Source organism: Epinephelus moara, chromosome 6 (assembly GCF_006386435.1).
Source record: "Epinephelus moara isolate mb chromosome 6, YSFRI_EMoa_1.0, whole genome shotgun sequence".
Taxonomy (NCBI): Eukaryota; Metazoa; Chordata; class Actinopteri; order Perciformes; family Serranidae; genus Epinephelus; species Epinephelus moara.
Window position 1 is genome coordinate 15,363,100 of NC_065511.1, and position 15,114 is coordinate 15,378,213.

General features: G+C 39.9%; 1 protein-coding gene across 1 annotated transcript in view; it reads left to right on the plus strand.

Moving 5' to 3' along the window:
- Window positions 1-15,114, plus strand: part of ulk4 (unc-51 like kinase 4) — a 114,612-nt gene that overhangs the window by 39,286 nt on the left and 60,212 nt on the right. Inside the window, exons 20-22 of the mRNA XM_050047611.1 lie at window positions 8,156-8,317; window positions 9,041-9,226; window positions 10,810-10,937. Of these exons, the coding sequence (XP_049903568.1) occupies window positions 8,156-8,317; window positions 9,041-9,226; window positions 10,810-10,937 (476 nt within the window). The remainder of the gene's footprint in view (window positions 1-8,155; window positions 8,318-9,040; window positions 9,227-10,809; window positions 10,938-15,114) is intronic.

Genomic DNA, 15,114 nt, shown 5'->3' on the forward strand with positions numbered 1-15,114 from the left:
GGGGGGGGGGGGGGGGGGGTGATGACTAATAATAACGCTGTGTATCAGTGCACTTGTTTGTCCACCTGCCTGTAACTGTGAATCGCACACTAACACACCGCCACCAAGAAACTCAGTCTGTGTTGAGTTACTGCTTGCTGGTTACAGTTATGTAGGCCATTACCAACAGACTGTTCACACTTACGTATGCACAAGCAACACAGTCATGTGATGCAGTCACTAAGGGCTGGTCTGACCCAGTCAGCGACTCTCACATCTCTGGAAACATCACAGCAAATTTCATAACAGGCGGTAATTGGATAAATTCACCACATATTGTGAATGTTAATCGTTCCCTTCTCACCAGAAAAAAAATATCAAAACTTAATTAAGTGGCATATCTGCAGCTTTTAGCGTGGCTGAAAAGCTCTGCAGTCCCAAGAGATGCAATGCATTGTGGGGCAGTTGAGTATGTCCAGTAAGCTCACATCTTACACTCAGAGAAAGTGAAGTGAAGTTGAGATCAAAATGAACAAAATGAAGGCAGAGTTTAGAGATGAATGTGGTCTGTGCAGGGGCACCGGAAGTATGGGGGTAGGAAGTAGGGAAGGGGCATTTGGCCTCCCACCATACACCCATGGCCCACATTTATTTTAAGATAGTCATCTCGGCTGGTGTGATTCCATCACAAGATGGTTTCTAGTTTTTCATGTGTTTGTCTGTCTACTGGTTAGTCTTTTTCGCCATTTGTCTATTTGCATCTCTACCTGTTGCTCTTTTCTACTTTTTCTGTCCTCCTGTCTCTTCCTTTTCCTTCACACCCCATTGCCTGTCTGTTAGCCAGTTAATCAGACAGTCTGTCTGTCTCTTTGAGTGTGGCTATTAGGGGTGTTAGATGTTCTGTGTGAGGCTGATAGATGGTGTCTGTGTCTTTGCCATAGGGGCTCATTCAGAACCAGGTGCACTGGCTTCTAAAGGACTTTAATTACAGAGAGAAACCACATCAGACATGTGAACACGCGCACTTGTGCACACACAGGCATACACACAAATCCTGTGTCAAGTCATGTGATGTATTTTTGTGATGTGATCTCTTTCTACTTGAGACTCAGAGGCCAGGTGCAAACATGTTTGGATATAAGACTAATCTACTGATCGACACTTGGAGACAGGATTTTATTGTTCCATATCTGCCCAGCATTTTAACTCTTTTCATCTGAAAACAGAGGTTTTTCCAGCTTTTTTTAGCCTGGGGTTCAAAGTGTGTAAATCTTATCTGTCAGCCCTGAGCTACAGAATAAGGGAGATTTTTTAATTCAACCCTGTTGCCAGGAAGCTAGTTAGTTTTGTTGAAACTTGACGAAAAAGATGGAAATCCTGTTTAAACTGGATACACCAGTAAGATAAATGTTTTTTAGCAACTGCCAAATTCAGATCCAGGAAACCTGAAATTGAAGAATATATGTTTTGCCAGAGTATTATATCTGTCTTTAATAGTCTTAAATTAGGATAAGTACCTACTCAGAAATCATGGCTGGATGTTTTGAAGTGAGGATGTATTGGAGTCGGTATGTCATTTAATTAGATCTGCCCCATGACACCTCTGCGAGGCGTCATGCTCTAAATCCACCAAATATTGCTCCCTTACTGATTCTTTTCAAAATCTTCACAAATTAGTGAGGATGAGATACAGAGTGGAAGAAAAAATTCTCATTTATAAGATAACTAATGTAACTAATGTATGTCCAAACATTTTCTGCAGTTCAGTTTGAGGATGTTTACACTGCAATACCTTTAAGTTAGTTCCGTGAGCATCAAGTAATTTTTAGATCATGAATCCTAAAAATGTTTTTTTTTAGTAGTTTGATCTTTTTCTACTTTCCCCCTTACAGTTACTGTTATTGTAATTTTAGAAACATATTTATCTCCACCCGAACAAATGTCCCTCACATTGGTGGAAACACTGGACAAGATGCTTCCAAACATTTTCATACTATCAATATTCTAGAAGACACAGTACAAGAGCATTGTGAGAGCTTCAGAGACTGAGTCTTGAAAGGTGAAGTCATAAGGAGACAAGGGGCAGTGTAGTCACTCCAGTCAGCTCTAAAATGATTCAGGTACGTTAGGACTTGATTTTGAATATTAATACATAAAATAAGTCTTGATGAAGATACAATACAGTACAATATTTTTCTAACCTGATGACTTTGTTGATCCCAGGGCTGAGCTGTTTGGAAATAATCGAATCGCATTGGATCAAACCAGTGTTGTCTGAAACTTAGTAGGATTGGGATACCTATGGTCAAAAAAAAAAAAAGTGTCGGCAATAAAGAGAAGACATCAATTTAGAACAGCCCTGATAGGAGCATCTATCCTGTCTTTAGTGCTCACCATTGATGTTTTTACTCATCATCGGTTCCAACAGCGTCAGTCCCTCCTGTGGCGCTAATTGGCTAATCAAGTCCCACTGCAGCACTCAGTGGTTGTTTTTTAAACTGAGAAACTGCTGTTTAATGTCATGATGCCAGACCAGTCAGTCAACTCATACTCAGTGGACCAGGCGGCAGCCTGGATGGCAAAACACCAGATTCCCAAATCCTGATCATTAAGATTCAGATTTATTTTATTTTAAGGAACTGGGCCCTGACCTCTCTTTTAGCACAAACATGAAGTTGACATTCTTGGTTTTGGGTGAAATGTTTTGACAGGATGGATTACCATGAAACTTTGTAGAGATATTCAATGTCTCGAGAGGCTAAAGTCACATTTATTTAATTCAATTTAATCTAGCACTATTGATGAGCCCAAATTTCAGTTTATTCCATTGTTTGTCTTTACTTATCTTTATGACCAAATACCTGCAAACTAACTTCTTTTCCATCAACAGGTAAATCAAAGTTGGCTAATGATGGCTCAGTCAAAATCATGCCAGTGAGCCAGCATAAACAATACCAGGACGTGGAACTGCCTCACCCAAATTGAATGCAGTTGTCATTAAAGTTATCGACTGCACCTGTGCTCTTTCAGCTGTGACATGCCAAAATGTCTCCACATGCTAAACATCAGCATATTAGCACAGTTACTGTGAGAATTTTAGCATGCTGATGTTAGCATTTAGCTTGCAGCGCAGCCTCACCGAGCAGCTAGCATAGACTGTAGACTCTAAATCTTGCTCTAAAACTATTTGCTCAACTATTATCTGAATGTGTTTACGTGCTGTGGAAACAGAGCGAGCAAGAAGCCGGACATGCCTTTAAAACCTCCTAACATGTTAAAATTTGGTCTGTTTGGTTGAATAGGCCACCTCTCAGCTTCTAAGAAATTATGGTATTGTGAGAAAAAAAATGTAACATGATTGGATAATTTCAGTTGTGTCATGTAAAATCACAGATGTCTCATCACTGACGTTCAAACTTGGCAAAGTCTTGTGTGCAAAGTCAAAAAAGTGTTGGATGACCTTGTAGCTAAGTTATCGTGAAAGCAGTTGCAAAAAAATGTACCTTGATTTCTTTAAAGTTGACTTTCTGGAGATTTGAGGTTTAAGTAGGACACTGAGTATAATATAATGAGTGTGTTTCTCGGATGAACTTGTTTCTCATACTGGGAGAAATCATAATGAGAATAACTTACTCTTTCCTCTGTCTCCTGCATTTCTCTCTCTGCATCATAATGATGGAGTTTCTTGCATGAGCTACTTGTTTCTCACCACATGTAAGGATATCTCTCGCAATGCATCTCTCGCTCTCTTTCTCTGTCTTTCAGTCTTCCCCTCTGTCTCTTTCTGTGTAGTTCCTGGCAGGGCTACAGTCTATTAAACACACAGACAGTGGGTGCTCCCCCGTGGGCTCATTAGTGAGCTGGCCCACACGGCCTGGGGAATGCTGGAACAGACCATTCTACTGGTTCCCGCAGGGGTGCCAAAGGATTCATTATGTTGTCATGCTACGTAGTCCCTTGGTGTTGAATACACAATATGATGTCCTATATTGGATTAATAGGTAGATCATTTTAGCTCTCAGTTATGATTAGAGTTCCCATGTGGTTGAATAGGCTGTCTTTAATTTTATAAAATGTTAAATAACTATGGATCACAGCCTGACCACTGATGTATTGTTAATTGTTGAAAGTACATTCTGGCCTAAATAACAAAACCAAGATTTTTCTCGATTCTAAAAGGTTTATTTTGTTTTGGGCATAATGTTCCTACAGGGCAGCAGGGACATTATTTTGTTACTATTGTATAGTGCTTATGTTAAGGCAGATGTTAAGCTTTTTGTGAAAATGAAAATGGGGTGTAGATAATATAATAGATAGATAGATAAGATAATATGAAACATAAGCAGTTTATTTAACCATATTTCACCAGAACTACGATTCTTCAGCAGAAAAGTATGCGAAAAATTTGTCACCATTGGGTCCATTGTAATTGACGTGAATTCAAGCTGACCGCAGCTGCATTTGTGTGATAAGAAACAAACTATAAAGTTTGTACAGCCAGTTTTCAAGCTTAAAGGGAGTGAATTTGATATTAAAAGGACAGATTTTCAATGGAGTATCACTTTAATTGTTGGATTTTGTCTCAAATCTCTCATTTCCTAAATGTTTTGCAGTGCACATATACTCAATGTGAGGACAGTCAGTGCAGTCGTGTGAAACATTCAACAATTAAGTAGGGCAATAATGTAATTATCTGTCACCTGTACCCCTTTTCAGAATTACCATGATAAATTACCATGATGAAATTAATGTTTCAGCTGTTATTATGAACCTTTGCCATAAAATGTAGTTAACTGTGTTTTATGAATAGACTCTATTGTATCTCATATCTAGGGAGAGTAGCGTTGAAGTGATGTAACACAGTGAAACACAATAATAACCTGACAGAGGCAATCACTTCTGTTCTACTTCCTGTCTTTCTCCACAATGACTTTCCTGGAAAAACTCATTTCCTCAGCCACAGAGATTTCATTAGCCTGGCCCCATTGTCTGAACACAAACAACTATTCTCTACTCAGCCAAAGGTGTGTGGGCACATGCAGTATACACATAAGCATACACACACAAACACTTGCACGCTAACTCATACAGACACACGCAACCTCTCTCTCGTTTTTGTATTGAGGTGATGTTGAGAGCTAATCTAATTGTCAGTTTGTGATTGCGTTAGTTCTTTGTTCATTTCTTCCTTTTGGTGTATGACATTTTTCAGTAATCGAGTTTTGAGCTTGTAACTTAACAATGAACCACAAAATGTGTTGCTCCCAATGGCATTATGTTTTATACAAGGAAAACACTATGGTACGCCCTGCTATTAGGTTGCATATGCACATGCACACACAAGTATAGTTTATAAGCTAATCTTTTTAGCTGCGACTGGCAGCCCTATTACTCACTCTGTCTGTTGGTCGGACCACAAAAATCTCCCCAGCCTTTGGTGTCCACAGTTTTTGCCCTAGGAGGCTAAAATTAGGCATAGAGGTCAAGTAGTGTGTGTGTGTGTGTGTGTGTGTGTGTGTGTGTGTGTGTGTGTGTGTGTGTGTGTGTGTGTGTGTGTGAAGGTATGCTTCTCTGTTCATGCCCGTGGGCTAAGTGGGGGAATGGCTTATTGTAAAAGTGCATAACTTCCAAATGGATTCACAGACAGATTTTGTGGGAAGAGTGTTCATGTACCAAAGGACAGCTAATTAAATACGCATGCCAATTGGTAAAAAGGTGCATGCTTGGATGCATGCATGTACGTGATGTGACGGCCCCAGGGCCTCCACTAGGGTTTAGTGTTGGTGTTGTGTTATGTTCTTTTGTTTCAGAGTGCTGGTGGCTTGATTGGTCATGGTGGTTGGAGGCAGCTGGCCATTGTCTCCAGCCCTTTAAAATCTGCCCTCCTGGGAACTTGGTGCCTCTTCTTTTCCCCCCTGGCACCATGCTGTGTTGATTGCATTTACTTGAGTTTTTGTATAGTTTAGTTTGCATTATAATACTTGGTTATATTGTTTATTCTTGAATTTTTGTTTAAATAAATTACTTATTTTTATGTAACTCCCCATGTGTTTCCTTATTTGTGATGGTCTTAGAGCTGGACCATAACATGTTGCGAATTTGTGCTTGATACCAGTATAAATATTAGACATCCACCACTTGGCTGTTCTAGTGTTACTGACCCTGTGGGTGAATGTGACTTTCCAGCACATAGTGTGTGCAACATTATTTTCTTTTGGTCTGTATCATCTCTATGCTTGCTGACTATGCCAAGGAGGGTAATTCGGGTCAGTGACATGTGTGGTGTTGAGGACTCTAGATTCAAGCTGCAAGATTTTTGACCAACTCATGGTCCCAAATCCTTTAACAGGATGGTTCTTAAATGGACTCCATTAACATTAGTCTTAGGATGGAACAGGGAAACAAAATGTTTAATTTTCAGATAGTTTTAATATATTGTCAGAGTGCATGGGCAGCACATTTGATGTTTTATATTGTTATAGGTGTAGTATTTATTTTACTTAGTGGATTATACCATACTATTAGAGATAGGTAATTTATGTAAATTTCATATTCGAGTACTTGCATTCCGCAGCCATTCTCCCCAGAATCTGCCTGGTAGCATAAGCTAACACAACAGCAGCAGCTATCATCCGACACCGAGGAGTTTAATGGTACCAGCAAACGAACACCAACACCAAAACAGCTCAACTCTCTCGTTAAACTCATTAATAAACATTAGGTAATATTAGCCATTTGATGCCAACAGGAAGCCCTGTTGGTATGTATGTGTGTGCAGGTAGACTCTCACCAACTGTTCCCCAGGGCAGATGGTCACACTCCTGCAGATGTAATCTCAGAGAAAGAGAGAGGGACAGTGGGGCAAGGAAGCGTGGAGTGAAGCTCTACATAAAACACGATTTTACCTATTTCAAAAAATGTTATATATATATATATATATATATATATATATCTATTTCAAAGAATAATATATCCATCTATCTATGTTTATATATATATATATATATATATATATATACACACACACACACACACACACACACACACACAAACACAGCGGCCACTTTAATAGGTACACCTGTTCAACTGCTCGTTAACGCAAAAAGCTAACCACCCTATCCCATGGCAGCAACTCAATGCATTTAGACATGTAGACATGATAAAGACGACCTGCTGAAATTCAAACTGAGCATCAGAATGGGAAAGAAAGTTGAATTAAAATCCCCATCTGGACCAAATATGGTGTGTGGACTGGTAGCTGGAGAGGTGCCCTTGAGCAAGGTACCGGACCCTCAATTGCTCGGGGCGCCTGTCCATGGGCAGCCCCCTTGCTCTGACATCTCTCCATTTAATGCATGTGTAGGTCCTGTTTGTGCATGTGTGTATTTTGGGCCTTTGTGTATGTGACAACATAGTGAAAAAATATATATATGTACATGTATATATAGTAGAAATACACACACACACACATATATAGAAAACAAAAAATCACCCTCTCAGGGTGGTGTCTGTGTCATCCTCAAGCTCTGGTCCTCTACCAGAGGCCTGGGAGTTTGAGGGCTCTGCACAGTATCTCAGCTGTTCCTAGGACTGCACACTTCTGGACTGAGGCTTCAGATGTTGTTCCTAGAATCTGCCGGAGCCACTCTCCCAGTTTGGGGGTCACTGCCCTGAGTGCTCCTACTGCTACGAGGAGCACATCAACTTTGACTTTCCACATCTGTTCCAGCTGTTCTTTCAACCCTTGATACTTCTCCACCTTTTCGTGTTCCTTCTTTCTGATGTCAGCTGGTATTGCCACATCTACCACCACTGCCCTCTATTGGTGTTTGTCAACCGCCACTATGTCCAGTTGGTTAGCCAGAAGCTGTTTGTCAGTCTGGAACTGGAAGTCCCACAGGATCTAAGCCCTGTTGTTCTCAACCACCTTTGGTGGTGTGTCCCATCGGGATTTGGGTACTTGAGTCCATACTGGGTACAGATGTTCCTGTGGTAAAAGATGATCTCTATTCTCTCCTGTTGAGAATAGAGAGCATTTATACTATTTTTTGTTTTTTTGGTTTGCTTGTTCTAGTTATACCCCGATACATAAATAACTCATTTCAGCTGATGATGTATACCTTTTTTCCAAAGTGGATTTATGTTATTTTAAAGTTTTTCTGTCTCTCTCTGACAGGATGATTCCATAGTTCATCACATGGCTGCAAAAGCCATAGAGAACATCTCTGCTGTTGTCTCTGGCCCCTCCCACCACCTGGTTACCACAGAGATAGCTTCCGCCCTGTGGTACCTGTTCACTCACTCCACTGTGGAGGCTGTCAGAGTCACTGCCATATCTGTAAGTATACACGCCTGAAAACTCACACCTACACCATCATGCAGGCAGGACTGTGTATGGATACAAATACACATACTAACATCTCTGTGGGACATACTAACACAAAAAGACATCAAACACATAACATGGTGGTCAACCAGAGTAGTTCACACTGAAAAGGTAAGCTGTTGGTACAAATTGAAAAAAATATGTTTTTCAAGTTACACATGTTTGAAGGTAAAAGAAAGTAAATGTGCTCCTTGCTTGAACTGCTTGTATTTTGTGATTGTTGATGGAAAAGTTGTTGTAATATAATATCTCTTGACCGACCTCAAAAAATGAAAATGAATGGCCTTCTAATGCTTAATCACAAGAAGTGGCTTTTTTTTTTGTTTGTTTGTTTGTTTTTGCTTTACCCCACAAATATCTAGATGGGCTTCATGTACATGTATTGACTTATCACTCATGAAGCACTCTATATCCCTCCTAGTCAGACTGCAAATCATACTAACTTCTTTATTAATGGCGCAGTGGTTGGAATTACAAAATGCATTTGAAAATTATGTGTCACTCCATGTTATGTACCAGTGAGCACTTGCTTCTTATTTTTATTTTTATTTATTTATTTATTTATTTTTATCTAACAGCTTACCACCAAGGACATCAAGTGCAGCATGACATTACAGCTGATTTGTTACCTCTGTCTGTATATTTGTGTTTATCTGTCTGTCTCTATGTCTCCAGGCTCTTTCAAGGCTAACCCGGGTGGTCCCAGCAGTCTTCTTGGCAGTTATTGACACCTGTGGCCCTGCGGCCATCTTGGAGGGCGTGGGTGCAGCAGGGGCCCGGGTCCAGCAGCACCTGCTCACTACTATGACCACTGCCCTACTCACCTCACGCATCCAAACACACCGCGTCACACAGAGCAGGGTACGTGTATATTCTATGAAACACCTGCGTTTCAAAATGTCAAATGCTGAATGACGAAAACCCAAATAAATAATGTTTTAATACTTTTTTATACATATTACTAGAAATGAATTCTACATGAAATTTAGGTGGTAACATCACTGTTGTAGAGTTTGATTTTTAGAGACATTTACAAGGGAAAGTCACTAATGGGAAGATTTTCACACAAGGGCTGAGGGATGAAAACACAACAACATGAGAAACAAATGAAACTAGCTGCAAATTCTCCAAATCTCTACTTTCTCTCTTCTGTCTGTCTCTCTTTCTTTCTTTCTTTCTTACTTACTTCCTTGCAGTTCATGAACTAACGCTGAACTGTGCATGAACTAATTTGCGATGAATTACTTATTTAATTTTTCATAAGACACCCCATCTAGAGTGTATAGGAAGTGCTAATCTTGGAAAGGCAGAGGGGCTAAAATTGATTTGAAGGTTTTTAACTTGGAGTCTAGCATTGGTAATTGACTCTGAACTGAATTTATTTGCATTGAGCATTTCCAATTTAACACCAGCATACAAACTTAGTACTTCAACTCTGCTCTAATTATACACTGATATGCATTCACCCCCCTACCCCCCTTCTCTCTCCCCTCTCTCTCTCCCCTGGCACAAAGACAGACAGTCCAAGAGTTTGTTTACACAGAACTCTGTTAGTGTATGTGTGTTTGTGTGCATGCATGTTAGAGACTGACTGTGTGTGTGTGTGTGTGTGTGTGTGTGTGTGTGTGTGTGTGTGTGTGTGTGCGTGCCTGCACATACGCTAATTTGTAGAGTGTGTCAGTATCTGGGCTAATTGGCTGAATGAACGCGCTGCAGCCTTCTACTTCAGCAGAGCATTATGGGTAGTGGGGAGGGACTTATCAGCTAGGCACACACTACTGGGCTTTGAAATTAATTAACTTGGTGTGTCGCCTCATAAACACACATGCATGCACATTCTCTCACATTAACTCACACACAAGACACACACACACACACAGCGCATGGTGTTGGTGATAATGATAATGGTAATGAATGTTGGCCAGTCACAAATTTTTCCAACCAGTTACTGCTGCAGAGTTTATGCTGAGTGAATGGATGTCTAAAGTAGCTGTAGGCATACAAGTTTGTTTTTGTGTGTGTGTGTGTGTGTGTGTGTGTGTGTGCATGTTGTGTGATAATGTGGAGTCTGAGCTGATTAAGTTTTAGCCTGTAAGACGACACATTTTCAGAGTTTTTTTTTTTTCATGAACACCTTAGGGAAAATATTACATTGAATAATTTCTTATTTCTTCGCATACATTATTTGAATTTATTGCAGTAATGTATTTTGATAAGATAAACTGAGAACATTTTTTTTCTCGTACTCTGAATTAACCTACTTCGTTGGGATGTAACCATGCAGACTTTCAAGTGTAACTTTGATGTGTTAAAAGTCTGTTCCACATAACTGGCGTGTATTTGCATGGCAAAGCACAGTGTCTTGGACTGTACACCAACAGAAACATTCACAGCCAGTTCACAGTCAGTTTCACTCCATTCATTTGTGTGTTTGTCTCTTGTAGGATTTGGTCTTGAAGGTGCTGCGCTGTCTAGAGAGTCCATCCACAGTAACAAGAGCCAAAGCATTACTACTGCTACTTCTGCTAATACAGGACAACACACACACGCTGCTATACTGCTGTCAACACAGGTAAATACACACTCACGCCCACACACAAGCACACACAGGCGTGCACATGCACTCATTCACATAGGCAAGGTCTGCAGACATTATATGTAAATAAAAACTAACCCATCTCATATGTCTATTCTGATGAATATCTGATGCTCCTCATAAACAGCTCTTAGAGTTAGAAAACCTTAATTTCATTTAAAAGCATTGTGAAAGACAACATTAAGATTTGGCGTTAACTGTGTGCTGGTCAGAAGAAAGTAATACTCTATGTGACCCCTCTCAGCATAGAAATAGCTCTGGAATAGATGATAAACCAGATATGATAAAATACACAAGAGATCATGTCCTGTTTATTATGGAGAAAGCTACAAGTTTCAAATCTAATTTCATCTAGCTGATTACAGAGTTACACTGTTTTAACTTTAGTCCACCATACCAGGGGAGCCCAAGGGTGTTGTGTGTGGTTAACTGTTATCTTACCACATAGTGTACGCCCTGCACCCTCTTACTGACTGACTGTACTGAGATTTGGACCAGTGAAGCTTTCTCATAACTCCACTCAGTCTGTCAGACCACTGGCTAATTAGTTTCTGTGGAATGTAGTTGCCCATGTTCACACACAGACTGAACTGTCAGAGAACAAACAAATACCATTTGTGAATTCCATTTCAGGGTGGGATTCCCCTTTAATTATTTAGCTGTGGTTTTCAGAGTGTATTCTCTTGCTCAGCTCTGCTATAGCTAAAACTAAATTCCCTCCTCACTATAAGGTGTGGTGAGGCAAATCTAGAACTGTGCTCCAGGTTTTTGTTTTTACGGTATTATTCAACTGAAAGAAGTTGGCAACTGTAGTAACTACCACAACAATTACTTTAAATTGTTCATTTGGTGTATCTTATACAATGTCTAGTTGTTTTGAAGCCTAGTGTGATTGATTGAAAGGGAAGATTGTGCATCTTTAAGTAAGAGCTTCTCATTCTGGTATGTAGTAGCCCACTCTGAGACAACAGACCCAAACGCACTGAAAGTGACTGAAGCGCGTGTTTTGAAGCAGACCTATTTAAAATGGCCGAACATGCACCAGTATTATATTGAGGAACGTCAAAGTGCGACTGCTTTGATGCCCCTGCTCCATCCTTGTTTCGATTTTGTAGCGTCAGAATAAATGAATAGGGGTATCTAAATATACAACAATTTAGCCTTAAATAGTGACCCTTTCCCAAAATACTTCTGGTTCTGTGATGTTAGCATTTCAAATCTGATGCCACCAGTGTGCCACAGGAGTGATGTCAAGTGAGGTGCTTCAGTTTTAGTTTTCAGTGCACTTGGGCTTTAAAGGAATACTTGACCCATAAAGATACCATTTGTAAATTAGTTATTCATGCTATTACTTTGTTTCTTTTGCATCCCTACAGAAAATGGCAAACATATTGATTTTTTGACTGATTGGGGACCATGTTTAACAGCAGCAAAACTATTTTAAAACATCTGTTTACAAACTCTCACACAACTTCTCCTGCAGTATAATCCAAGTCTCATTTAGTCATAAATGCTCAGTACTTCCAAGCACATGCATTTTTGCTGAAACTGTAGTACTGGAGTCTGGCTCTGAAGAGAGCATAGATAAGTTCCACTTTCAGTTGGATTATACTGCAGGAGTTGTGTTAATATACAGCTGTTTTGATATAGTTTAGCTGTTAAACATGGTCACCAATCAGTCAATAAATAAATATGTTCATTTTTTTCACAACAATGAGAAAAGTGAAACTTTCTTCACAAATTCAAGGTAATGCAGCATTACTCACTGATACACGAGTCCACAGTAATAGACAAAATCAGAAAACACTGTTTGTGAAAGTGGCACATTACCACTTAGTTTGAGAAATTATAGGCAATAGAAAGTTGAACATTTAACTGTATTGCACCACAGCAGGTAATCATGTCTGAGCATGCTTGTATCGAAGTTTTCCAAAAGATCTGTTTACTCCTGTCCACACTAAAATGCAAGACTGTCACTTTCAGATTTATTTACTGAAGAGCACTTTAGAAAAGCTTTGGTTTTGGTGTGAAAACAACGTGGACAGAGAGAAAAGGCTTCATTTTCACGTTTAACTGACTTAGTGTGGTCATGTTATACAATACACCGCGTTTGAGATTTATTAGATTATTAAACTAACAAATTCTGCCATGCATGCTTTTGTAGAGTGATTTATCTTGAAGCAGAGGATTCACATTCTGATAGAAGCACTCAGAGATCGCTTTTCATCACAGTTATCTGATATTTAAAGCAGATTGCTTTTAGAAGAGAGGCTTCCTTCATGAAAATGCTGCCTGGGGCTGTTAGCAAGGCACTTGTACTCTGCGTAACCTTTACGTTAACTAGCACAGCAGCCGTGGGAATCATAATATAAATGTATGTACCCTGGACATTCAGTTTATGCTGCTGTATGTTGTAACTTTACTGGAACTTCAAATGGTTCATTAGCTGGTTGTCCTATGTTTCACCCCACACTAAATTCCACCGCAGCTGTGAGTGTGCATAGCCCACATGATCAGATGCATATGCATGATATACATATACACAGCCAGTTCCCCTGGTAATTTATGACCAGTTGGTATTTCAGTTTGAAAAAGATACCCTAGATTACTGACATATGGATCCTCATAACTGTCTCTCTCCCTGCCATTTCTTCTCCCCCTCTCTCTTTCACTTGCAGTTTTTTTTAATTGAAATGCCTGTCTCGTACACTTTGCTTTCTTTCTCTTTCAATTTGAGACTCCCTCTCTTTCTCAGTTATTGCTCTGTGACATTTTACACTTGTGAATTGCCAGACTAACTTTTCCATGAAAGAGTAAGGTTAAGAGTAGTTAGAGTTAGGCTTGTTGACACAGCCTATTATTTACAAGTCTTTAGAATGATTTTTACCCAACAAAGTGTCAAACTGAATACACTATTATATTTCCTTTGAATGACATAATCACAAAACCTCTCCTTGGTAGCTGCTAAGGAGCTCTATTATGTCAGCATCAATGTAGTTTGATATTTTGCAAATAAATACAAGTCATGTTTTAATTATTTTTACACAGTTATTCACAAATTAAGATTATATTCTGTGTCTGTATTATATCCTACATAACAGAACTAAATGGGTTTTGAGCAAGCAGCGAGTTCATATAATATCTGACAAAAGTATATGTCCTTGAAAGTGTCATTATATGTAATGAATTCACCTGCTTTTTAAATGTGACAGTGATGAACACTGATGTTCCACAATGCAGTGCACAAAGGACATAAAAGAGCTGCATAGTTTCAGCTGGTTATAATTAAAATAAATTAGTTTTGGACAGATCCAGGAAATCAATTTTGGGCAAACAATTTTATTTCCTCATTTAGGATATTTTTGTTTGGACTGTTCGCTTTGACATCACAGCCATTTTCCAGAACATCTCATGCTGTGCTTTGGTTTATTATATTTTGATATGAACACAACTAAATTCCTGAAAATCTGAACACACAACTGCCTTTTACATATGACTCTTTCTCTCTCTCTCTCTCTCTCTCTCTCTCTCTCTCTCTCTCTCTCTCTCTCTCTCTGTCCTTCTCTCTCTCTCTCTCTCTCTCTCTCTCTCCCCCTACACAAACACACACTTACACTCTCCCTCTCTATCCCTCTCCTCGCTCTCCCTCTGTTCACAGTGTTAGAGCTGTCAGAGTTGACCCGCCTGTCTCTCTCCCATCGAGCACTCTGCATGATTCAACCACACACACAGACACACGTCTTTCTCTCAGTCCTGCTCTCACCCAGGCACGTTGTGTTTAATTAGCTCCTCAGTGGCGTGAAAATATGTGTGTTCGTGCGCGCGCGTGTTTTTGTCTGTATGAGATAAACTTGCGCAGGCCTCACTGAGGAAGTGTCAAGATTGCCACTGGGAGTGGAGTGTGATGGCTTTCAACAGACACAGTCACACACACACAGAGCAGGCCACTTGTAGGTCAGTTGTGTGTGAGTACTTTGTGAGTCTCCCACAGCGACTGACAGAGAGGTGGCAAGTTTGTCTCTCTTTATTTAGCAATTGGAAAAAATGGCTGCAAGACTTAAAGAGGAACACACAGGCAGAAGTCTCGCAGGGAGACAAATAGGCAGACAGACAGGAAGCAGAGCTTAGAGCTGGTTAGAGAGGCAGACAGGTA